Below are 23,491 nucleotides of genomic sequence, written 5' to 3'. Positions count from 1 at the left end.
AACTTAGCTTGTAATGTGTTTTTGCAGCACTCAAACAGTACTAACGTGAAAACACAGCACTAGAAAAATCCCACATTAATTTAGAAAAATAGTAAAATTGAATACATTACTTGATACCAAATGATAGAAATCTATCAGTAGAACTGAGATATGTAGTTTTAAAGATTTAAATAGAAGGCACGTCAAACGTGTGCAAAACGCCAGCCGAGGGTATCTAGTGACATACAGCTGCCACGTCTGTGACACTTTGAGTGACTAGTTCTCATGAGTAAATCAAATTGATGACTAGTATTTCGGTGCTTTTCAGTGCTTCTTCTCTGTTTGCATCCAGAAGTATTACACAACAATATATATACACCAAATACAAGTCAGATATATTGGTGTTGCCAATGCCTGTTACCAATGATTTTGTTGTGAACGATTAGAAGTGAAAATGGTACGATTCTGAAAATATTGGGCTTTCAATTAAACATTGCTAAAGTCTTTGGAAGAGCTATTATCCTGCTGAATACCTCAATAATTCTCTTTCTCCGCATCCTACCACTATGTTCTGCAGTCTCTTGCTCTCTGTTAGCCACTTCTGTCTTATTTCTCCCCGCTTCTTTCTGGAATCCTCCACCTGACAATTTCGCTCTTCATCTTGCTCCTCTTTATCCTTATTTTAATCTGCTTTTCTGCATGCACTTTCTTATTGTAGTCCTTTAATCACACCAACCCACGGTTTCACTCCTCATCTGTGAACACACCATTCATGTTTTATCATTTACCAGAAGTGTCCCGTGTAGGTACGAGCGGTGGGGCCGAATGGGGGGCAGGGGAGGTTCCGACAGACGATGACAAAGGAAATTAATTATTTATTTAATTTTCTCATGTGGTTCTCTGTCGAACCCCGTCTCCCCAACCTGGCCCCAACCCTCTTAACTGCAAGACTTGCTGCTGTGTTTTACACTGACAAGATTTTGATAACCATGTACCTCCTTTGTACACTTTCTAATAAAATGGTAAATACAATCTGTGTCCATCAATTTGCCTGCCCAGCAGAGAGGCTAAGGATTGGATGATCATATAATCTGAATTGCTTATAAGACTTGTAGTGTCGCCATGCCTAACCTAGCATGTGACGTAAGGGCCAGGCACGGTAGGAAGAGGAAAGTTAGGGGTGGAAGAGGAGGAGTTAGTTAGGGAGAAAGAAAGGAGAGAATAAAGACGTGTTTACTGCTGCCTGCTGCCGTCTCCTTTGTTGCATGCAGAATACGAAATCTGGCGACGAGGGTGGGATCCGTGGACACCCCCTCACCCTGCACTTGCCGACGGCGTACCGCAGTGCCTGCCACAGAACCCCACAGGCACCCTCTCTATTGCTCTTGGGCCAGATGCACCTAGTAGCAGCTTTGAAGGTGTGCCCGCATACGTCAGCCAGGCTGTTTGCACGCCGCAGCTACCGCACTATTATCAAGAGGTACGAGCATTGCAACAGTGCTCACATGCCTACCCGCACTGCGCATCCTCTGCGTGCCTCTGCAGCACTGGTGCTCCCAGCACGGTCCTGGTAGAGCCTGTGTAAGGCCGCGAGGTGCGCGCACGTGCATAAATGTCCTGATGAGCCCGGAGTGCCGGAGCCATTGGCCTGGGCCACACCGCCTGCATAATCCCGGCTGCTGCTAACAGGACTGCTACTGTCATCCCTCATAGTGGGGAAAGACTTAACTGCCACGCTGAGTTGGGGTAAGCCCTGCTGCTACGTGCCTGAGGCCAGCACATGTCTGCTTTACCCGGCAGCCATTTTAAAGTCAGGCACCCATCATTGCAGAGCCCCGGTCAACATTTCGGTAGCCATTTTGAAGTCAGGCAGAAGAGAAAAGCTCTGCTGATCCCGACAAAGAGTGGACTGTAACATCCCTCTACACACTACTACTGCTTATTGCATTTCAGCACTACCAGACGCCAACTGCCTGCTGAGCCAGAAAGAGTGAGTGAGGTCAGTTGTGTGTCATCATGTCCACTTACCCATATTCCTTGCAGAATGCACAAGCAGGTCCAATACGGAGTGCACAGCCAGGGCCAGTGATGATAGGGCCATCGTTCCCGCGCCCTCCTGCACCCCTGACGCTGATGTCTGGAAACAGCATGGGTCCTACGTGGCAAAGCTTGCTTGAGGACTTTGAGGACTTTATGAAAGGATCACAAGTCAGTGACCCCGGACAACAACGTATCGCTTTGCCCAATCTAGTGGGCAAGGATGTCGGACAAATTATCAAAGAATTGCCACTGATCACCTCGGCTTCGTATGCCGATGTAAGAGAAGTGCTAAACGGAAAATTCCTCCACAAGCGGAATCTTGACTATGAACGTTACACCTTCAATTTAGTGTCTCAAGAAAAAGATAATTTGGTGGGCGACTTCATTTCACGCTTAAAGCGTTTTGCCTGATATTGTGAATTCAACAATTTCAACACTGATGATGCACATTGTCTAGGATTCATAGAAGGGTGCCAGTCAGAGTATTTGCGTCGTCGTTTGCTGAAGAAGAACTATTGACGACATTGACGAACTCACACGAATAAATGACCAGGCTGAAGAACATGCTAAAAAGGATGGAAGCTAGCAAGACGTAGAAACGGGAACAAGCTTTCCGATTACATTCCCTAACAGACTCAAGACGCCAATCGGACCATCAAAATCCTTCTAAATCCACAAATCAAACTCACAGCAGCAGCAAGAACAGTAGCACTAAGAAGCTATCCCCGTACAGGTCAATGTCCCACCATGGGGCAACAGTGTCACCGATGTGTGAAAGACAATCATTTCGAAGCACTATGCCAAACCTACCGTAAGAAGTCCATGACAATTAAACGAACCACGGGTCCCCGTCACCATGCGAGAGCAGTGCAAGAGAGAAGGGATTGGTCCACGAGCTCATCAAGATCCAGTGCTTGGTCGCACTGTTCATACCGATCTCGATGATCGTTATCAAGAGAATCATCAGCCCTAAGACCAATATCACCAGACAGTGACGAGTACGCATGCATTGTAGCAACCCGGACCGACTGAAGAAATACACCAGGTTGCACATTCAAATGGGAAATCATCCTGCGAAGTTCGTTCTAGACCCTGGAGCGTCACTTAATTACATATGCACAACTGAATACAGGAGGATGAACCCAAAGCCAAAGTTAGAGCCAGCCGCTGTGCGCGTTTACACGTGGGTGTCCAAAAAACCGCTGCCGTGTCTAGGACTATTTTGCACGTCCCCGACATACAAAGACAGGACAGTTCACGCGCAGATCCATGTCATAGAAGGTGCCGAAGCGGCTGACTGTCTTCTCAGTCTCCCCACAGTAGAACGGCTGAAGCTAGTAGAAATTCTGTACAAAGTTGACCATTCGCCTGACAGCATCAGCAAATTTCCGAAACTATTCTCCGGCCTAGGGAAGTTAGCTCACTTCAAAGTCCAATTGCATATCAACGAACAAGTGACATCTGTAGCCCAGCACCACAGGAAAGTACCTTTCCACCTCCAGCAAACGGTGGATGAAGAGTTGCAGGATTTGCTGAAAGTAGACATCATAGAGAGGTCAACAGGATCTACTCTGTGGGTATCACCAGTGGTGGTTGTGCCCAAACGAGGACAGGACAATAAAGTGCGTCTATGTGTGGACATGCGAGCCCCAAATACAGCCATCGAACGGGAGAGGCATCCAGGACCCCATATCAATAACATGATTACTCGCCTGAATGGAGCAACAGTCTTTTCCAAACTAGACCTGAACAAGGGGTACCATCAGCTGGATCTTCATGAAAAATCTAGATACATCACCACTTTCACTACTCACCAAGGACTCTTCAGATACAAGCGTCTCAATTTTGGAATTTCCTCGGCGGCGGAAATATTTCAAGAAGCAGTGCGGCGTGTCATTCAGCACATTCCGAACTCATTCAATTACAGTGACGGCATCTTGGTCTTCGGTGAAACATGCAAAGAACAAGACAAATCACTTGACCAGGTGTGTCATGCTCTTCTCAATACCAGCCTCACGCTCAACAGTGACAAGTGTGAATTTCACAAGTCGATTCAAAAATTCTATGGCCACATCTTTTCCAAAGACGGAATGCGACCGGATCCTGAAAAAGTCTGTGCACTATCTGACACACCACGTCCCCGGGATGTCAGTGATATAAGATCCTCCCTAGGTTTGGCTAGCTACTTTGGTCAATATATCAAAGACTATGCTACCATTAGTTACCCACTGCGGGAAATCACAAAACAAGGTCAAAGTTTCCACTGGTCAGCCAAGTGCGAGCGTGCATTCAGTCAAATTAACAGCTGTGAATTCGGCTATCAACCTGGCATACTTTAACCCTCGGAAAAAGACAGAAATAACATTCGATGCAAGCCCTGTAGGACTTGGAGCCATCCTCACCCTCACTCCACATCGTGGCATATGCCAGTTGCAGTCTTACTGATACTGAGAAGGCTTACTTGCAGCCCGAAAAAAGAGAACCTGGCAGTTGTGTGGGCGTGCGCGCATTTTCATCTGTTCGTCTATGGGAAGCACTTTACACTAATCACCGATAATAAGGCCCTACTCACAATCTTTGGAAATCCCAGCGCAAAGATGCCACCACGGATCGAATGGTGGGGATTCGCCTCCAAGACTATACATACACCAATATTCACAAACCGGGGAAGGCAGAGAACCCGGCAGACTACATATAGCGACATCCCCAAGTCCTGACGCAGTCAAGATGCTTGCTAGCAGAAGAATACCTCCATTTTGTCATCGATCAAGCACAATCACTAGAAGCCATCATCGAAAGCCACGCTCTAGAACATCATGCATTGCATCCGCATGGGTTTGTGGAGACACCTGGAGAATGTACCAAATGATAAAACTGTCAACATGCAGGAGCGTGTGTCATTCCAACATGTCAAAGACGATCTCATGATTAGTGCTAATGGACAGCTAATGAGAGACAGGAGAATCGTCATTCCCCAACACCTGAGGCAAGGAGTTGTTAACCTAGCGCATGAAGGACTCAGAGGCATGGTGGCAACGAAGAAAGCATTACGGGAGCGAGTCTGGTTCCCGTCCCTTGACCTCCTAGTAGAAGCCACACTTCATGACTGCCCTCAATGCCTACTGGTAGGGCGTGAAGAACCACACTCCCTGCTTCAAATGCCTGACCCCCAAACAGTGTGTGGCAACAAGTCGCTATTGACTTCTTCGGCCCACTGAAGTCTGGAAAATACATCATCCTCCTCATGGATGAGTACTCCAGATTCCCTATTGCACAACAGGTCTCATCCACAAGGGCAGCCACTGTCATACTGGTCATCGACGAAGCGTTTGCTGCGTGGGGAATCCCGACAGTAGTGAAAACGGACATTGGGCCACCATTTAAGGGGCATGAGTTTGCAGAGTTCTCGAGCCATCTAAACTTTAGACACAGGAAGATCACTTCCATTGGGCCTCAAGCCAATGGGATGGTCGAAAGATTCATGGCCACGATGAAGAAAATGATACAACAAGCCGAGCTGACCCAAAGTGACATTCAACTAGCGCTCAATTAAGTATTACGAGCATACAGGACCACGCCCAGCCACTCTGATGCTTGGAAGAACTCCATGCACTAGAATTCCAACTGCTGATATCATCATACAGTCCAACTCCCCGACCGTGGATCACGAGATGCTAGTGAATCTCGACGGGACTAAGAAGGCAAAAATTAAAGAATACGCAGACAATCGTCGACACGCCAAGGCATCCGACATTAAAGAAAGAGATTAGGTGTTGGTCAGACAAGAACAAAAGACCAAGGTGGACAGTCATTACTGTACTCAACCACTACAAGTGATGAGGCGGGAAGGAACTATGATCACGGCTGTCTCTGAGACCAAGAACTACACAAAACATGTCACACTTCAAGAAATGCAACCCTGCAGCATACACCCCAAACAGAAGAACCAGAATGGGGCATGGACAGATCAAGTCGAGAAGCTGAAGATCAAGAAGGACCCCAACCTGCAGTGAATCGCCGCGAGCAAAGAGAGGGATGCCCCTCTCATCGACCGCAGAGGACCATCAGGAGACCTGTCCGACTCATCGAAGAACTCTGAGCTAGTAATCACGGAACACTTAAAATAAAAACAGGGGAGATGGAGTGTCACCATGCCTGACCTGGCATGTGACGTCAGGGCCAGGCATGATAGGAAGAGGAAAGTTAGGGGCGGAAGAGGAGGAGTTAGTTAAGGAGAAAGAAAGGAGAGAATAAAGACGTGTTTGCTGCTGCCTGCTGTCTCCTTTATTGCATGCAGAATACGAAAAGACTCATTGACAGGCACTGTGAGAAACTCGCACTGATTTCAACCTCAACTCCAGAGCTTTCAATTGTGCCAGGTCATACACAACCATTCACAACTCGTACTCACCCAGACACCTAGGGGTAACTCAGTTTATATTATACGCTCTTCACAGAATCACAGCCATGAAAAAACACACAGAAACATAGCATCAATGTTATGAAAGGAAACACATACATAGGCTACATAACTGACATAGATTATTACAGTCACTGTTGAAAACGCCATCAGCGTGTCCCAGGCTAAGTTTCTGCTGCAGTCTGGGACAGTTGGCACTGCTTCAGCTGCTTCAGTGCTTTTCTTAGTAAGAGAGTTTTTTGGGGCTCTAAAGTGAGTTACCATGGCAACCAGATTACCTTTTCTCAGGGCCTGCATCACACTACCAGAGGCCCTTTAAGCCCTTCCAAAGGGGCTAATTCCCCCGCGGTGCGGGTGGTGGGAGGGGCGCGCACGGCGCCGCGGTACTTATGACAAGTCCAGCTCGTCATGCTGCACAGTGGAACTGTGCTCATGTCACGACTCCACCCACTCAAATAGAACGCCCGCACAGGCGGGGAATTAGTCGCGCGTGGGAGGGCCGCGGCAGTTATGCCAAGCTCAGCTCGCCATGAGCACAGCTCCACTGTGCCTCATGACAAGCTGAGCTCGTCATAAGCATGTAAGGGGTTAAAAGATCAGTTACACTAGCTGTGGCTTTACAAAAGCAGTACTGAGATGAAAGTGCAGCAGGTGCATTGCAAGAGGAGGTGGGGGGGCGGTCTGCCCCGGGTGGCACAAGTTTTGGGGGATCTCCCCCCCCGCACGTACCTGTGGCCTTCACAGACGGAAACGCAGGGATTGCCAGCACCCCACCCTTACCTGCAGCCGCCGCAGGGTGGCAAACACAGGGACCACCACGGGTGGTAAAAGGTGTATCTGTGTCTCTGAAGTGCTGCCCTGCCAAGTGCAACACAAGTTGGGTTAAGCACCTGAAGCAATGCAGAGGAGCTAAATATGCGAGACATAACACTCTAGTGCAGGGATAGGGAGAAATGCCCTAAAATATGTTAGAATTAACCCTAGATGCATGACACTTGTCAGGGCTGAAGCAAATGAGACTATACTCCAATGGACAGTTTAGCTGATAGACATATATTGAAAATGTTTTTATTTAAAATTACCTTGATCCCAAACTGCAAATTAGGAATTAAACCTACCTGTCAAAAAATTATTATTTACAAGTTCACAAAAGCTTAGACAATCCATTTATGTCAAATTAAGTGTCACATGCCCTTGTTTCCTCAAATTACACACAATTTTATTTGGAACAATTCATAAACTTGTGTAAAATGCTCAAATTGCATACAGGTGCCTCTGTTAATGACATGTCTTGAGAGAGGTTTACTTCTGTGATTCCGGCCCATTCTTTTTCAAAAGAATCATCTTTCCATCAGTGTTAGGTAACCACTCCACTCCAGGTCATTACATACGTTGTTTCCAATAATGGACTTTTGCATGATAGCCGAATGCATTCTGGGTGTTTTGCTTCCATCGAACCATTCAGACTAACCAACCTGAAATTAATGATTTGCAGTTGAAAAGTTCAGGAGTGGAGACAGTGGGGCTGATTTAGACTTTGGAGTATGGATTTTATTGTTAGGGTAACGGAATAACCTAGTCGTCGTCCTGATGCAGTAACCACACTCCAAATTTAGAGATGCCCACAGCACCAATGGTGGTTTCTGTCAATGCTTTGAAAGAGTAATTTGTGGCACTGTTAACATGATGGTGTCGTACAGGATGCATTCAATAACTCTTTGAAAATAAAAAAAAGCAAGAGCCCCTTTTCCCTGGGATTTTATGCCCATGGCATACAGGTCACTAAAATGGTTTTACTTTTACGAACCACCACATTTCGGATGGCAGTGTTTGAGATAAAAACTGGCCATTTGTCCACCCACTCTACATAGGGTGAGTGGACAAACGGACACATTTCAAATGGCCCTTTCATCATCGGGCCATCGGAGGAATATGTCAGTGTCAGAGATGGAGTAGTCTTTGCTTCTGACACACTTACTTTTCACACAAATCTCAATGAGGTGGGCAAAACTTCAGTTTTGGGATTACCCTCTCTGTCAAACTCTAAATCAGGCCTGGTGTCCTTAATGACCTGGAGTGAGCGGTAACCCTACTCAGTAGTGTAAGCAGACCAGGTTTGTTCATATCATCTGAAAATAAGTAATTAACAAAATACTGAGTAAAGTTGTTACTATTAAGAATATATTTGAATGTTGTAAAAATAATGGCAATTTATGTTCTAAACCAATGATGTGCAAACTCCCATACTAACTGTAAATTCCATCTATTTTCCAGGGAATTGTCCTATGATAGCATTGAAGCAGTGGGATCTTTGCAACCAGAGTTTCTATTGTTTAGCGAAAGTGGCGAAGTTGGCAAAAACGGGACCCTCCGCACAGATGAGACGGCACGGATAGAAATAGGAATTAACACACTAGAAGCAACCTTCAAGATGGTCCTCAACGATTGTTGGGCTTCAAATTCCAGTGATTCATCATATCCTGCTCCTCACTTTTTAATTAAGGACAGGTACTGGGAACATGCATCTCCTGAGTGCCACTTCTAGTAGATTGTAATTAACCAACCTAATATAATGGCCTCTTTGTTAATCAACTGGCATGAGTCTTGGCATGGATGATGTTTAAGTGCTGTAAAATATTTCTTATTGGGGTTAATGCTGCTGAAAGTTGACACACCCGAAAGGAAATTAGGAAGCCCATATGCCCTAACCATTTGAGAAGTGAAAAAGCAATAAAATGCCAGGAGTAATGGAAGTGATGCCACACATACTAACACACACACACACACACACACACACACACACACACACGCACGCACGCACGCACGCACACACACACACACACCTTTACCCCCCTGATGACATTGGGAGGCTAGGCTCTTGTCCCATCATTAGCCAGCTAAAAGGCCTTCTGCATGTTGCTAATGGGCAATGGGAAATCCAAAGATGTGAGCTACTGTATGCTCCTGACAACTGTACTTTACACACTGCCTTTTAGTGCATATTTATATAACTTTCAAACTGTAATGTTCTCTGAAAACCTATCCTGAATTGGAAAGTGCTACAGAAGCAACTATAAATAAAGTAATGGAAATTAGAAAGTAAACTTGATGCTTAGATCCATGAATCCTAATTACTTTTTGTTCATCTCCACGTTTATCTCACTTGAGACTAGGGGTAGCAAATACAAGGTCCTCATAGCGTCTGTGTAAGAAAGTGGATTCTATGTGGGGTGGGTAATTGCCAACCTCAAGGAACATTAAGAAAGGTGTCTTGCAACTTGTTGTGTTATTGTAGCCACACAAAAGGTTATCCAACTGACCCTTGGGACCCACTTCTTTATCAGAGAGGGAAGATCCAGTCCTTCAGAGCTCCTTTCAGGCCATGAATAGCAGGTCAAGTACTTGTCTGCTTTGTGGTGCAAAATGTATGGTTGACACTTGATATTGGGTGGGGGTGACTCCTGGCCAACTTACATTTTAATTATATCCTGTGTTCCATACTGCAAAGAGACCTAAATGTTATATGTCAGGGAACTTCCAAGATTGCCAAAATATTCATCCACACTAAATGTGGGCTCTGATACCTGGGGTGTGCAGGGGAGCATACTATGGAACTTTCCACTGTCCTGCCACTCCTAACACTAAAATCCAGTTTGAAGCAGCTCCTGAACCATTAACAAACAATGAGAATGGAGTCGGTTAAGGCTGAGAAGAGCCCTTCAGCAACCCATCACATGATATACAAGAATTGTGTTCTGGTCCTGTTTGATCTCTTTCAAGAGCGCAAACTGTTTTCATGTGCCTCAGTTAGGTCTATCAGACAGGATTGGACACTGTGGTGTTAACAAGACAAGCAATAGCAAGAACCCATCCTGAAAGTCCAGCTGAGTTCAGAAGAATCATCCTTGCACATTCTGGTTGATCTATTAATCAATGTGGTCTATTTTGTAGCTCCTGGAAGGAATTTAACACCACATTAAAGTCAAGTCAGTCAAGCGCTTGGTAGATAGCTGCTAGAAAGCTAATGTCAATCGACCTCCAAGAGCTTCAGGAATGGGAAAGGTAACTTTCTAAAAGTTAGTTTTGTTAAATATATTTAATTAATATTAAAAAAGAGTGGCAGAATTATTTCTTTAGCTGGTCCCAAACACAAGATACAGAATTAATATTTTAATCTGGGCTTCTTCATAGGGCAGCCAGGACTACCACAGTTAAAATAGCTTTTTAGGCCTCTGTGGTTTCTAAACGTCCCACTTATAAAAACAATGCATCCTACCTTAGGGCCTAAAACGCCTACATAGCGAAGGACTTAACAATATTTAAAAGGGAGTGGTCTTTGCATGTAAAAAAAGATTTATTTTGACAGGTCGCACTGCAGGAGTTACCCTGCAGCAGTCAGACTACAATCCTAGGCCTGAAGGCCCACTTTCCGTATGGCACAATAGGTGCTGCAGTCCGCATCTAACTTTGAGGCTTTGGGTGTATTTTGTACACAATACATTAGATACTTATAGGTAAGTTAGATGTTAATAAAAATTAGGAATAAACCAATTTAATCCTGTTTAAAGGTGGAGTGCAGAGACGTTTCGCCTGTGTAGCACGAGTAATGGTCCTGGCCCCTTGATATACCTCTGTAAAAAAATTGTTGTCCAGACATTTTCATTTTTGATTTGTGTATTTGAATCATTAGAGAACTTATTTATCTCGGGTAGACATTGCTAATCTGGGCTGAATTTTTCTGAACGACATTTTTCATAAAACAGCAGACGTGTTGTAGTGATGATGTAATATTTCAGGAACCCTGAGAACAATATGCTTCATTTTGGTATAAAAACATAGGTTTTGGTGGTTAAGTAGTCTTATAGAGACAGAAAAATGGCAGCTATCATATCAGTAATTTATTTTAATATTGTTTTGTTTCATGCTTTCTGTTGATTCAAATTTCTAAACATGAGCAAAGCAGGTGATAGCAGGGGATCTTTACCTCCTGACAGAGTGTTGCTACCTAAAAAAAATCTGAGGACTCCTTGAAGAAAGAAAAATGTGTCATAGGCCAAACTAATCCAAAAGAAAAGCTAACATCAATTAAGGCTGGATAGAAGAGAGTTTGTAATGCTGTAGAAACACCGCTAGACATGATTCACAAATGATTGAAACTGATGGGTGAAGAGGATTAAATTGTTTTTATTGTAACAACCAGTCCTACAAATCGTATACAATCACAAAAACCTGGAAAGAAATTGTCATAAACAGCAGAAACCACTGAATCTCAACAATAATCAGAGTCTTCTGAGAAAAGCGATGACAACCAAACCCAGTGCCCATCCACTTAGATCAATGGATACCTCTCGTCCTTCTTCAACAACTGATCAGGAAGCAGGGGATCTTTCAATGTGTTATCTGCGTTTCGCCAGAACAAGGACCAAAGTGATTGACGAAAGAAGAAAGTACAGAGTATGTGAGTCTCAAAAGGCAGCCATGTGTTTATCTGCAGCTGCTTTCTTCCAAGATTAAGTTTTCAGCCAAGTAGCTGATCTAAACAGCGAGGTGAATGTATTTGCAGTGGATTTGTATACCCACCCAAATTGCATGTGTGCATACATTCGAAAATATGAATGAACAATGAGATACTAGCAGCAACGTAATCACCAGCCTTCAGTTAAGTTTGTACTCTTTGAAAAAACAAATGAAGTTTTAAAGTCACTCTTGAGTGATGGCTACGAGTTTACACAAACTGAAATCACAGTATAATGGTCAACATTGATGAAACTGTATTGATCCATAATAATGAAATTAAGATTTTTCGGGTGGAAATGTACAATGACAAAATTGTTTTTTATCAGTCTAACAAAAAGAATGGGCCACTTATGGTGTTCTCAACTGATTTGACTCATGAAGTTCCTGATGCCAAAATAAGATCAAAGGATGCAGTAAAATTAGCAGGAACTATTTCAAGAAATGTCCTGAAAGATTTAGATTTTAGAGTTAATTACACGTATTGTGATGCCCTACAGCTCCGAAAATCATGGGAGTCAACAAGAATGCCTGATGTTGTCTTAACATTTTTTTAAATCATTGTTTAATATCAGTAAAGCAAAACTGTTGCAAACTAAAGTTCTTCAGTTCGAAACAGAAGCCGACAACATTGATGATGACTTTGAAGATATAAGTGAAGAAGTGGAAGACAATCCCATGAACCGACAGGCTTATGTGGTAGAAATGTACTGTCTTTTCCAAATCATGTTTTATGAAGTACATCATGGCAAAAAGAAAACTCTGTTACACATGATGACTGTTCACACAATCTATGACAAGTGCAAAAGTAGAGAGCTAATCACTTCAATGAATAGGATTGGTCTATCAACAAGTTATAATGATATATTATTGAGCAGGAACGTGTTAGCAGCTCATGGTGTAAACCTTGTGACTCCGACAGCACACCACTTCCAAGTCACTTTACCAGGAAAGGATTTACAATTGCCGCTCTTGATAAATTTTATTTTGAATATAGCTCTTCTTTGTCTAGAACATCCAGCACACATGACATTGCCAAGGTGCTTTTTCAAGACTGTACCAATGAAGTAGCTGCTGGAAAACCAGCTGTGTCAACTGTAGGCATAAACAAATGAAGCTGCAGACGTATAACCCAACTGCCTTACCAACTTATAACCCAACTGCCTTACTAACTTATGTAAAATCACTACAAGCCATCAACTCATCCTAGTCTACCAGAAAGTTTCAAAGTGGCTGAGGACATGGATCTTCTTCTACCCAATGCTGCTGCCCGCAAAGCTGATTTGGCTGAATTTATCATATCGCTTTTTGGTGCAGACTGAAGGATGAAGAAAAGCTAGTTCCTCCATCGGCTGGAATTCATGCTCTGATCTCCCAGAATATCATCACACTAAAGAAGATTGGGGTTTAAGCAGTAATACCATCTCCAGTCACACACTACGCAACAGTATACACAGCTCTAAAACATTTCAAAATGTGCTTGCCCAGTTTGAAGACCAGCCTATCCTGCCAATTTCCTGCGATGAAGGTGTTTTCCATATTATAGCTGACATTTTTATGATCAATCTAGTAGAATTTCATGAACTTTATCCAATGATGTGTGTTTTCCACATGACAAAAGTTGCGTTGCAGTGTGCAGGAAGTTATCTCAGTGGATGAGGATGAGGCTGAAATCTTTGGAAGCAAAACTGTCCAGTCAGTATTGAGCGGAACTCCTTTTGTTTGTTGTTACAAGGTATGCTCTTCATATCTGAGGCTCTAGAAACATTGCGTAGGAATGCTTTCTGGAACAAGAATGACACATTAGGTTTTGCATATCTTATCTCAGAAGTGGCAAGGCACAGGGTGCACTTCATTCCGTAATGGTCATTCAAAAGACACAATGCAAAGAGAGTCAATGTTCAATACACTCGGTTCAAAATTGGAAAACTTAAAAAACAAGTTTGTAGAGTTTGTCAAAGAATGTGAAGAAAAATCTGAACTTTGCAAGTACTGGGGAAATATTTTACACATGATAGTTTAGCAAAAAACCTTGTACATGCTGATTGGGAAGGTGATTGTGAGCTGTACATGAAGACTATGGAGTCACTGAATACTGTGTTTTGCTAATTTGATTGCATACCTACCTGAGATATGGGTCCTGGTAATTGGGAAGAGTGAAGGAACTCGAGGTGGAAAACCATGCCTCCACAGAAAATTCATCTAAAGACATTTTGTGGTGAAAGACAAAGAGGGAAGGTTCAATGCTATGGCTCCAGATATGAAACTGAAACAGACAATCCAGAGATCACAGAAAAGCTCCAAGGGAATTTTTGGTCAGACACTTAAAAGTGAAAATGTTGCTCAACCGCAGCTAGTTTACCATAAAGTCTTTTGTATTTGCAATGTTTTCGTAGAGATGAAATATGCAAAATTAATGGACCACCGTGAAACTGTTCCTCTCTATCAACTTGTGGGAGAGAGAGTAGAATGTTTTAATAAACATGCTGACAGCCTTCTTCATTTCATGCAGCAGCTAGGAAACCCCTTTGAAATGACTGAGGCTGTGCGACTACACAACTTTGTGACCAAACAATATGTGGATAACTATATAAAGACACTTCTTCTAGATGTCCTGGAACATAGATCAAAACTATATGCAGAACTGAAGCAGAATATATTTATATTGAGAGAGAAAAATCTGTTTCAAATATTTCACTTAAGATAAACTTTCACACTATAATTGCCATAGGAAGAGGTTCATCCAACCAGCCACTACAAAATAGGTAACAAAGAAACAACTTTTGCAAGCACATAGAGAGATGGATGTAGCAAAAGAAAGGGGTATATTTATCAAGGCCTTTCTGTCATATGATCTTCTTCCAACAAACTAATTATTTGATGGAGATGCTGCACCCAAACCAGTGAAGTAAAAACTCGTACAAGAGCTAAAAGAAAACCTTTCACCTGACGAATTTCAATTTGAAAAGGTGTCCTTATTGAAAACTGCTGTTGTTGTGGACTATATGTCACAATTGTGAATGTTCAAGATTTCATCCATGCAAAACTTCAGAGATTTTGTTCACATTGTTTTGCAGATACCAAAGTCAGTGTGCACCTTGCAAGAACTGCAAATTGTCTTTGACAGTTATCTTGAACTATCTGACAAAGATTGTGAGAGAATCAGACAAATGACTACAACTGGAACAATTGACCTTGCCTTGCCTGTAGCAAACATTCAACACCTATACCTATGCAACTTGATAAATTCTGGTCATCAACATGAAACTAGATAAACTTGGAGATATTAACTAGCCATTATTTCTGATGCTTCAGTGAAGACCGAATTTCCAAATATTGCAATCGCAATGATTGTCAAGGAGGAGTTGATGCCTGCTGAGATACATTCAAAAGTTTGGGAACGTAACAGCAAATTGGAGGAAGCTGACCTTTGTGTTGTGCTACATGTTGAGTGGGCTGTTCTAAATGGCTTCAATCAAGTCATTGTACTGTCAAATGACACAGATGATATTATTGTGCTACTTAGATTTTTTGTAATGTCCATAAGTCAAGAATTGTCAGGGTTATGAATATGTTATGGAACAAGTGAGAAAATACACTTAATCCCGCTTCATATTCTGTACAAGAAACTTGACCCAGAGATTACCAGTGTTCTTCTCAAGGTACATATTCTTACGGGTGATGACATTATGAGCAAAATTGGAACCAAGCTTGGAGCTATATCTGCTGAACCTGTGAAGCTTCTGAAAAGATTTTCTGAGACAAAATGTGACTTTAGAGACGTAGAAAAATACCTTGTGCATGTGTGGAAAATGAGTTCTGACTGTCACACATTTGACGAACTTCAGTACAGTGAGTTCAAGAGATCAGTTGTGCTAAGTGACCCTCTACCGATGTCATATTCTGTGCGTGGACACATTAAAAGAGAGTTCTACTTGATCAGAAGATGTGTAAATATTTTGGATCATGCATATGTAGTGAAAAATACATGTGAATTTGGTTGAGAAGATATTGATGGGGTACTAAAACCTATGAAATATCTAAAGCCTCTACCCACAAAACTTACACACACATGAACCTGCAAAATCTGTGCTACAACAATGTAGATCATAAACATTGTTTGGTGCATACATAAAAGGATTAAAAGCCATTATTATTTGTTTAATTTCTATATATGTCTCTTCTTCCTCTATTATAGCCGCCATTTTGGAAAATGGAGGAAGGGTTGCTCGGGGGAGTTATTTTCTGTCTCTATAAGACTACTTGACCCCCAAAACCTATGTTTTGACACCAAAATGAAGTATATAGGTCTCATGGTTTCTGTAATATTACATCATCACATCTGCCATTTTTAAAAATTCGGCCCAGATCAGCAATGTCTACCCAAGCTAAATTACTTCTCTAATGATCCAAAAACACAAAGCTAAAATGAAAATCTCTGGAAAACAATTTTTTTTAATGGAGGTATATCAGGGGGCAGTATTATAAAGTATACAGAATATAGAAAACCAAAATACTTTCCAGAAAATGGTTACAAATTTGGAATGACATGCAGAAATTATGGATTTCCTATAGTCTGGTACCACTAATTTAGGTCCATCTAAATAACGATGCTCAGGGGAAAGTTAATCATGTCACTGAGTATGGAGAAAATATTGAATCCCCCATTCAGGAATTCTATTTATCAACAACTGCAGGCATTCCTACTACTGGGATTAATGACCTGTGGATTGCTTAGTAAGGCATTTTATACACCTAGAAAGACAATAACAAGCCCAGAAACATGTTCTCTATGTATCTACTAATCACAAATTATTAAACATGGGACAATGCTGGCATATGCTGGCATATCTGGCTCCCCATGGGGACATTAGAAATTGCCTACTGTGCCTCTGTGGAATCTTGATTCCAATAACTTTCTGTAGGATCAGAGAAACACTTAACTGCTGCCATGTCTAGCACCACTCCCCACAACATAATATTGGCATTTGTAGGGGGGAATTTTTATTCTCCTGCTTGTTCCTACTATGGCTGAACTTTATATCTCCCCTATCCTAATGAATGCCCTATCTCCCTGAAACCTTGTAATGAAATGATGAGATTTGTAGGGGACAGAGTGGGGTGAAGACAGATGAGGTTAGGGGAATGTGGGGGCCTATAATGTTGGTGGGTGGTAGGCCCCATGTGCTAGGTCCTGAAGGCATTTCCTTTAAGAGTGAGCATCTTGTTCTGCTTTGCATGGATTTGTGTGGGTTTTTAGGCACTAGTAGAGGTCGAATGATTGGGCAACAAGGGAGCAAGACCTACGTGAATGAACTAAGAGTTGAAGCTTATAAATACAATGATTTTGAGACCATAATGGATGTCTAAGTCAGAATAATTAATTTATTGCATGCTAGAGGGATATTGAAAAGACTGACTTGCCTCTATGCATACATGAGGGAATGTGCTCCTAGCAGAACATGATTGTGAGAAATTTCGTTATTGATTAATGGGGTTGAAATGCTCCTTGAACAATAGCCACTATCCTTGTTAGAGAGGACCACAAATAGTTATTAAGTTAACCTGTGTTTAACCCTCTGGCAGTCTGGCACAAAAACAGCCAGTCTTAACTTAGAGGCACTGTGTTAAGTATTTATGCAGCACACAAATACTAATAGAGTGGTAACACTAAACAAATCCCATTCCAATTTTGCAAAATAGACAGTATTTTAATAAATAGAATCACACTAAAATGATAAAAATACAAACAGTAGAACCAGAGATAAGAATTTTCAAACTTTTTAGAAAAAAATTAGCGCCTAAAATATCTAAATGCCAACCGCGGGCATCTAGTAATGTGAGTCCAGGGCAAAGTTGAAAGTTCAGGTCAACCACAATAGGGGGCAATTCGAATGCACAAAAGGGATTGAGCCTGTTTTAGGCTTACCTTCGGTCCTCAAGAAGATTGTTTGAGCAAAAATGTCTAATAAGGTAAAGTTCAGTGGGGCAAGGCAGCCGGTGGTGTCCCTGGAGTAGACGTCATCATGGGGAGCCACTGGACGACATCACGGTGAAGATTTCTACGTTTGGACTTTGTCACTATTTTGGAAGTCAACAATTTCCAGTAGGACAAAGCTGCAGGCTCTGACCAACAAGGGCTCCATAAGAATGGATGTCCTTTTAGAGAGGAGCAGCTGTACAGGATTTGCTACTGTGGAGAAGAACGTAGATGGAGCTACCGCTAATTCAGGCCGACCAGTGATGCACCTTGGGAGGATTGGTGTGAGTCCTCAGGTAGCAGCAGGGCAGTCCCTTGAGGTACAATGTAGGCCTCAAGCTGCAGCAGGGAAGTCTTCTGAAGTACAAGGCATACCTTCTGAGTGTCCTCCGCAGGTCCAGGAGTGTATTGAGGAGTTGATCTGAGGGTCCAATACTTCTACCTGGTGCCAGTCTCTGAAGTTGGAAAAACTTCTAGCTCTTTCTGCTATCTGGTTCTGGAATTTCCCTCTTCCCCTTTCCAGAATACAAAAGGTCTAGGGTCACAAAGGCCTGGTGGTGAGATCTTTGTGAGTGTGCTGAGGCACCTCGTTTGAAATGTAAGTGGAGTGGAGAATATTTCTGCCCCTTCCCATCCCGGAAGGATGACCAATCCTGCTAAACACTTAGTATCCCTTTTTTACTGTCTGGATGGAATACACAAAGACCAGCGGCCAACTATACTTAGCCCTGTGACCCAGAATACAGCTGCAGGCAGCAAATGGTTGGGACAAGAAAATGGCAACTTTAAAAGGGGCATTTTCAGAATTGTGAGTTAAAATTCAACTTTACCTTTAAAGACGTTTTGAAATGACAATTTATTGGAGACCTTTCCCAAACAAAAGTTATCACATATTAAATGTAATAATGTAACTCAATGCTATAGGAGAGGTAGGCCTTGCAGTAATGAAAGATTAATTTAAGAGTTTTTCACTACCAGGACAAACCTGTCCACTCTTTTAAATACACTGCACCATGCCCTAAGGGCTGTTCTAGGGTCTACTTTAGGGGTGAATTATATGTCTTAAAAAGGAAGGTTTAGGTTTGACAAAGGAGTTATTTTGTCAAGTTGAATTACACACAGGCTGCAATGGTAGGCCTGAGACATGTTTTGAAGGGCTATATAAGTGGGTGGCACAATAAGAGCTGGAGACCCACTAGTAGTTTTTTCAGGTCCTAGGAACTTATACGTACATTAAATATGGAAATTAGATGTAAGCCAATTTGCCTTGTTTAGGAGAGAGATCACAAGCACTATAGCACTGGTTAGGAGTGGCTAAGTCCACCGAGTCCTAAGGCCAGCAAAAACAAATTTAAGCAAAGAGGGAGGGAGAAGACAAAATGTTTAGAGCAAGACCGCACCGAAGGCTGACAGGTCTAACAATGATAATCAATAAACCAAATGATAATGATTAGGATTAAAAAATAAGTCGTCTTGGCGACCATGAATTGTTATTAAAATATTTGGGAAATTACAGAAGGCAAGAATATACTTAGTTCAGTTCAGACAATTGCACAATATCAAGGGTGATAGCATTTAGCCAAATTAAATGCAGCAGGAGGAGTTACATAGAGTTAGAATTAGACCTCATAGAAATCAAAATGTGAGAAAGACTGACAAAGTCACACATTCAGCAAAAAGTGACTTAATTGTACATAGTACATAGCACCACCTCAACACAATCCCCTAAAAGAACATTAATGATTACACTTTTGATCTTATGTAATCGATTTTACAATACAAATCTAGTTAAGAACAAACCAATGATAAACTTATTCCATGAACAAACCAACAGATTCTCTGGCAGTATCAATGGAAGAATCTTGAATTGTTGCACAAGCTGAAGACTGAGGGGCATATTTGCAAAGAGCTAGAACCGCTGCAGTGTCATTTTTTTGGACGTAGCAGTGGTGCAATCAGTTCTCCACACTGCTCCATATTTACAAAATGTTGCATTCGGCCAATGCGTCAGTTTGTAGAGGCCTGCTTCACATGATACCTGTGCCAGGTATATTGTATGCAGGATAGGCTTTCCCACGTTAAAAGCCACATAGAACTGACACAGTGAAATGCACAACTTTTCACTGACTGCATCCGTGAATCCTTGCACCATGGAGCACTCTATTGTAAATAAATGGTATCCATGGAGTTGTTAAAGCATTTGCCGCAGTCTCAAGAAATCTGATGTATCAATGCGGATGCGTCAGTTCTTGTAAATATGTAATAAGTTCAATGAAAACAAAAAAACATTTCACTTGTGCAAATGTTGAATGTGTGCAGTAAGAGACTAAATGAAAACACAGATCTAGTTCAGACCTAGCATTACCAAATGAATAAACTTGTCTACAAAATGTGCAGAATCATTCAAAATCATCAGAAAAATAAGAATTATTCAAAAATATATTTTTACAAATCACTTGCAGAATACAGTCTCGTCATTTTCAGTCTCTTGCATCTCACAGCTTCCAGAATGTTGGAATAGTCATAGGCTCCCACTTTAATGTTCTCCAGCTAAATCACATCTCTTTTCTTCTTCATCGCAGACGTACATTTCAGACACCTTCTTTTTGGAACCACATTTTAAAACCTACTTAACCAAATGATTTCAAGAAATGTAATCTAAAGAATGAAACTGATGACACAGATAAGGAAAATAATCAGTGAGGTTAAAATCTTCTGAAGCATGCTTCCACCTATATTATACAACCATTCATCAACATTTGAACACCTTCCCAATCACCAACAGTTTCCCATAACCCATTTTTTCTAATGACTGTTGCCTCATCCAAAATATTAGTAATATTACCAATGCAATTATTTATAAACTCTATCGTCATGGATATAGGTACAGCAATATTGACCCTTTCACGATTCAACACACTCTGCCCTCTTTTGAAGAATGATATGTTGTGCAACCACAGCATGCACAGCCATTAACTCTTCCTTAATATGAGTTAATGCTCCAGAGGTATTAGCAGCAAACTTGCCCACTAGGGTAGACAGTTCCCTAATTGACACATATTTAAATCCACACATACAGGCGGACTCAAAACACCAACCATATCTAACAACACTTGTCCAAACCCAGGTTTCACACTTATATGACTAGTGTTATCTCTCCCACTCAACTCATTCATGTGATAAAAATAGGAAAAGACTGTGGCAAGATAGAAGCAGCCTACATAATTCTGTTGGTGGTTAAAATAAGCAGTTTCACCACAAACATAACAAAGTAATCTATTTATAGGCTTTTCATCCATCCAAAAACGTATCATTAACGACTACATTCATTCGTCCCAACCAACTCTATCGACTTATTCTGAGACTGCTCATGCACCATGCACATTACTAGTTTTCTTTCTTTTTCCATTCTCAGCCTAGGATGACATTTTGAATATCTGAACTCCTCTTCGGCTATATGCTGCAAACCAATCTCGCCAGATTCTTCACTTTCTCTACTAATTTCCCCCTTTTGTTATATTCCTTAATAAGCTCATGCTCTGTTCCATCCAGTTTACACACAAACTTATTGTTAATCTTATCTACATTTGTTTTAGATTGCATTATCAATCGCAATAGATTAGAAACAGGTTTCAGATCTTTAGTAACAGAAAGTTCCTTCACAGAACCCTGAAGTCGGTGAGATAAGGAGCTAGAAATTTGTAATCATAGAAAATATTCAAAAAACATTACAAGACAATAGGCACATTAAAGAAAGATGACAATCATGAGAGAAACGTACACATGTAACAGTCACTTACTTTCATAATATTTGAATATTCCATAGGCATAGTGGAGTAGATGCCCTCATTAAAAAATGTGTTACCCCAAAACGTATACTTAAGGGCCAGTTCTGTCTCTCAAAGTCTCAGGCCATGTGTCTCCATGATGATCACACTTATCTGGTTTACCTATGGCGACGTCTGCATTTTCATCTTTACTTGCCACTTGGTCCACAGTTTTTGCCACCTTTGCTTGAAATCACTGTGAACTGACCATCTTCAAAGGTGCTTTATATTGAAATTTTCAGCCTATCCACTTTGTCACTGTCATCATGAGCTGCAGCTCAAGATCCTTTTGTACTGGATCTTTGTGTTCATGTTCTTCTTGAACAACCCCTCTGGACTTTTGCAGCTAACTTGAGTTTTGTCATACGAGTCAGTGGGTGCTGTCACCACTTCTTCATCTGCAGTCTTGTGTGAGATGTGTGGATCCAATGTGGCAAGCATCCACATTTGCCAATAGTGTTTATCACATGTATGACCTGGTTTGGGCTCTTTCACCTTTTCTCGAGGCAAGACTAACAAACTTGCTTCTTCACTATCATCCAATCACCAGACTGGAGTGTATGGCATTGTTCTTCTTTGCATACCTGGAGTTGCCAAGGTAATCTAATGAGAGATAGTCTATAGAGCAAACCACATCAGCCCGACCTTTGCAGCAGTCTAGTATGGGATATGAACATGAAAAAAGTGGCCCTTTAAACTAAAGGCTAAGGGTAAGAATCTCGCTGGTACCCATGTCTATAGCTCTAACGTTTTCCAACTGATGGAACTGGTGAACTGGGACCATCGCATAGTTAATAGGTAGTTTACTTGAATGTTTTCCCAGCTGGAATATCATCTTGGCACCTACCATTTACATTGATCAAATTCAATTCCACTAAACAATGCAATTTTTTTTCGCATCTCCTTCCCTGGAACTTTCAGAGAAAATAAATTCCAGGATACTTAACGCTAAACGCAATTCTTTCATAACATCATCAAGATATTTAAAAACAGATTTTTCGTTAAAATCTCCCTACTATCAACAAGCCATCGGAAAAATCCCCAAACTGTTTTTATATCAGTAACCAAATTCAGCAGCTCACACTCAGGGAGAGGGCGAGTTGGTGGTAAATACACATTTAAACATATCATTTGCTTTGACCTCTACTTATTGACGTACAAGTTGCTTAAACAAGCAAGAACTCATAAGCAAGTGGTTTGGATCTTTGTTACCTTTCTCCCACAGCAGATTGAAACCATTGTGAGTAATCCAACAATTGATTTTATATATCTATAAATGTTTTAAATCCATGAATGTTCTATACCAGGACCTGACCCGGCTGCGGGTGCCCTGTCTCCAATCAATCCAGCTAGTCTAGTCGTGCACTGGTCCATGGAGGAAAGTAACTGTACTGAAAATGTTTGAAAGAAGTGCTCCCTCTCCTCAATGGGACCTGCCCCCAAATACTATGGTCACTTTCCCTCTGTCACTCATCAAGCTGCCAATAGTGGAACCTATTCCGATTCCTCAAATCATGCGCTTTATCATTAGTGAAGGTTATGGTAACTATCCTTTCTTGTGAACCATAATGTTCCCACCAGCTACCCTCAACACCTGGTCAGAAGGCCCGGCACGATAAACCTGGTTCAGTTTTAGCCCACCATGTTTGCATAGAAAAGGGACTAATCGCACTTCCTCATTTTTTTCACAGAGACAGATACAGTTTGACACCCGCGCTGAACCCTCCGCTT

The 23,491-nt window shown here is 41.8% G+C and overlaps 1 protein-coding gene across 1 annotated transcript in view; it reads left to right on the top strand.

The window, feature by feature from the left end:
• The window catches only part of UMODL1 (uromodulin like 1), a 621,262-nt gene that overhangs the window by 558,374 nt on the left and 39,397 nt on the right, over nucleotides 1-23,491 (top strand). The window contains exon 16 of the mRNA XM_078658858.1: nucleotides 8,714-8,947. Within this exon, the coding sequence (XP_078514984.1) occupies nucleotides 8,714-8,947 (234 nt within the window). The remainder of the gene's footprint in view (nucleotides 1-8,713; nucleotides 8,948-23,491) is intronic.

Source organism: Lissotriton helveticus, chromosome 8, assembly GCF_964261635.1.
Source record: "Lissotriton helveticus chromosome 8, aLisHel1.1, whole genome shotgun sequence".
In the NCBI taxonomy this organism is placed as follows: domain Eukaryota; kingdom Metazoa; phylum Chordata; class Amphibia; order Caudata; family Salamandridae; genus Lissotriton; species Lissotriton helveticus.
Note: the sequence above shows the minus strand (reverse complement) of the source record. Positions and strands in the feature narration are given on the sequence as shown.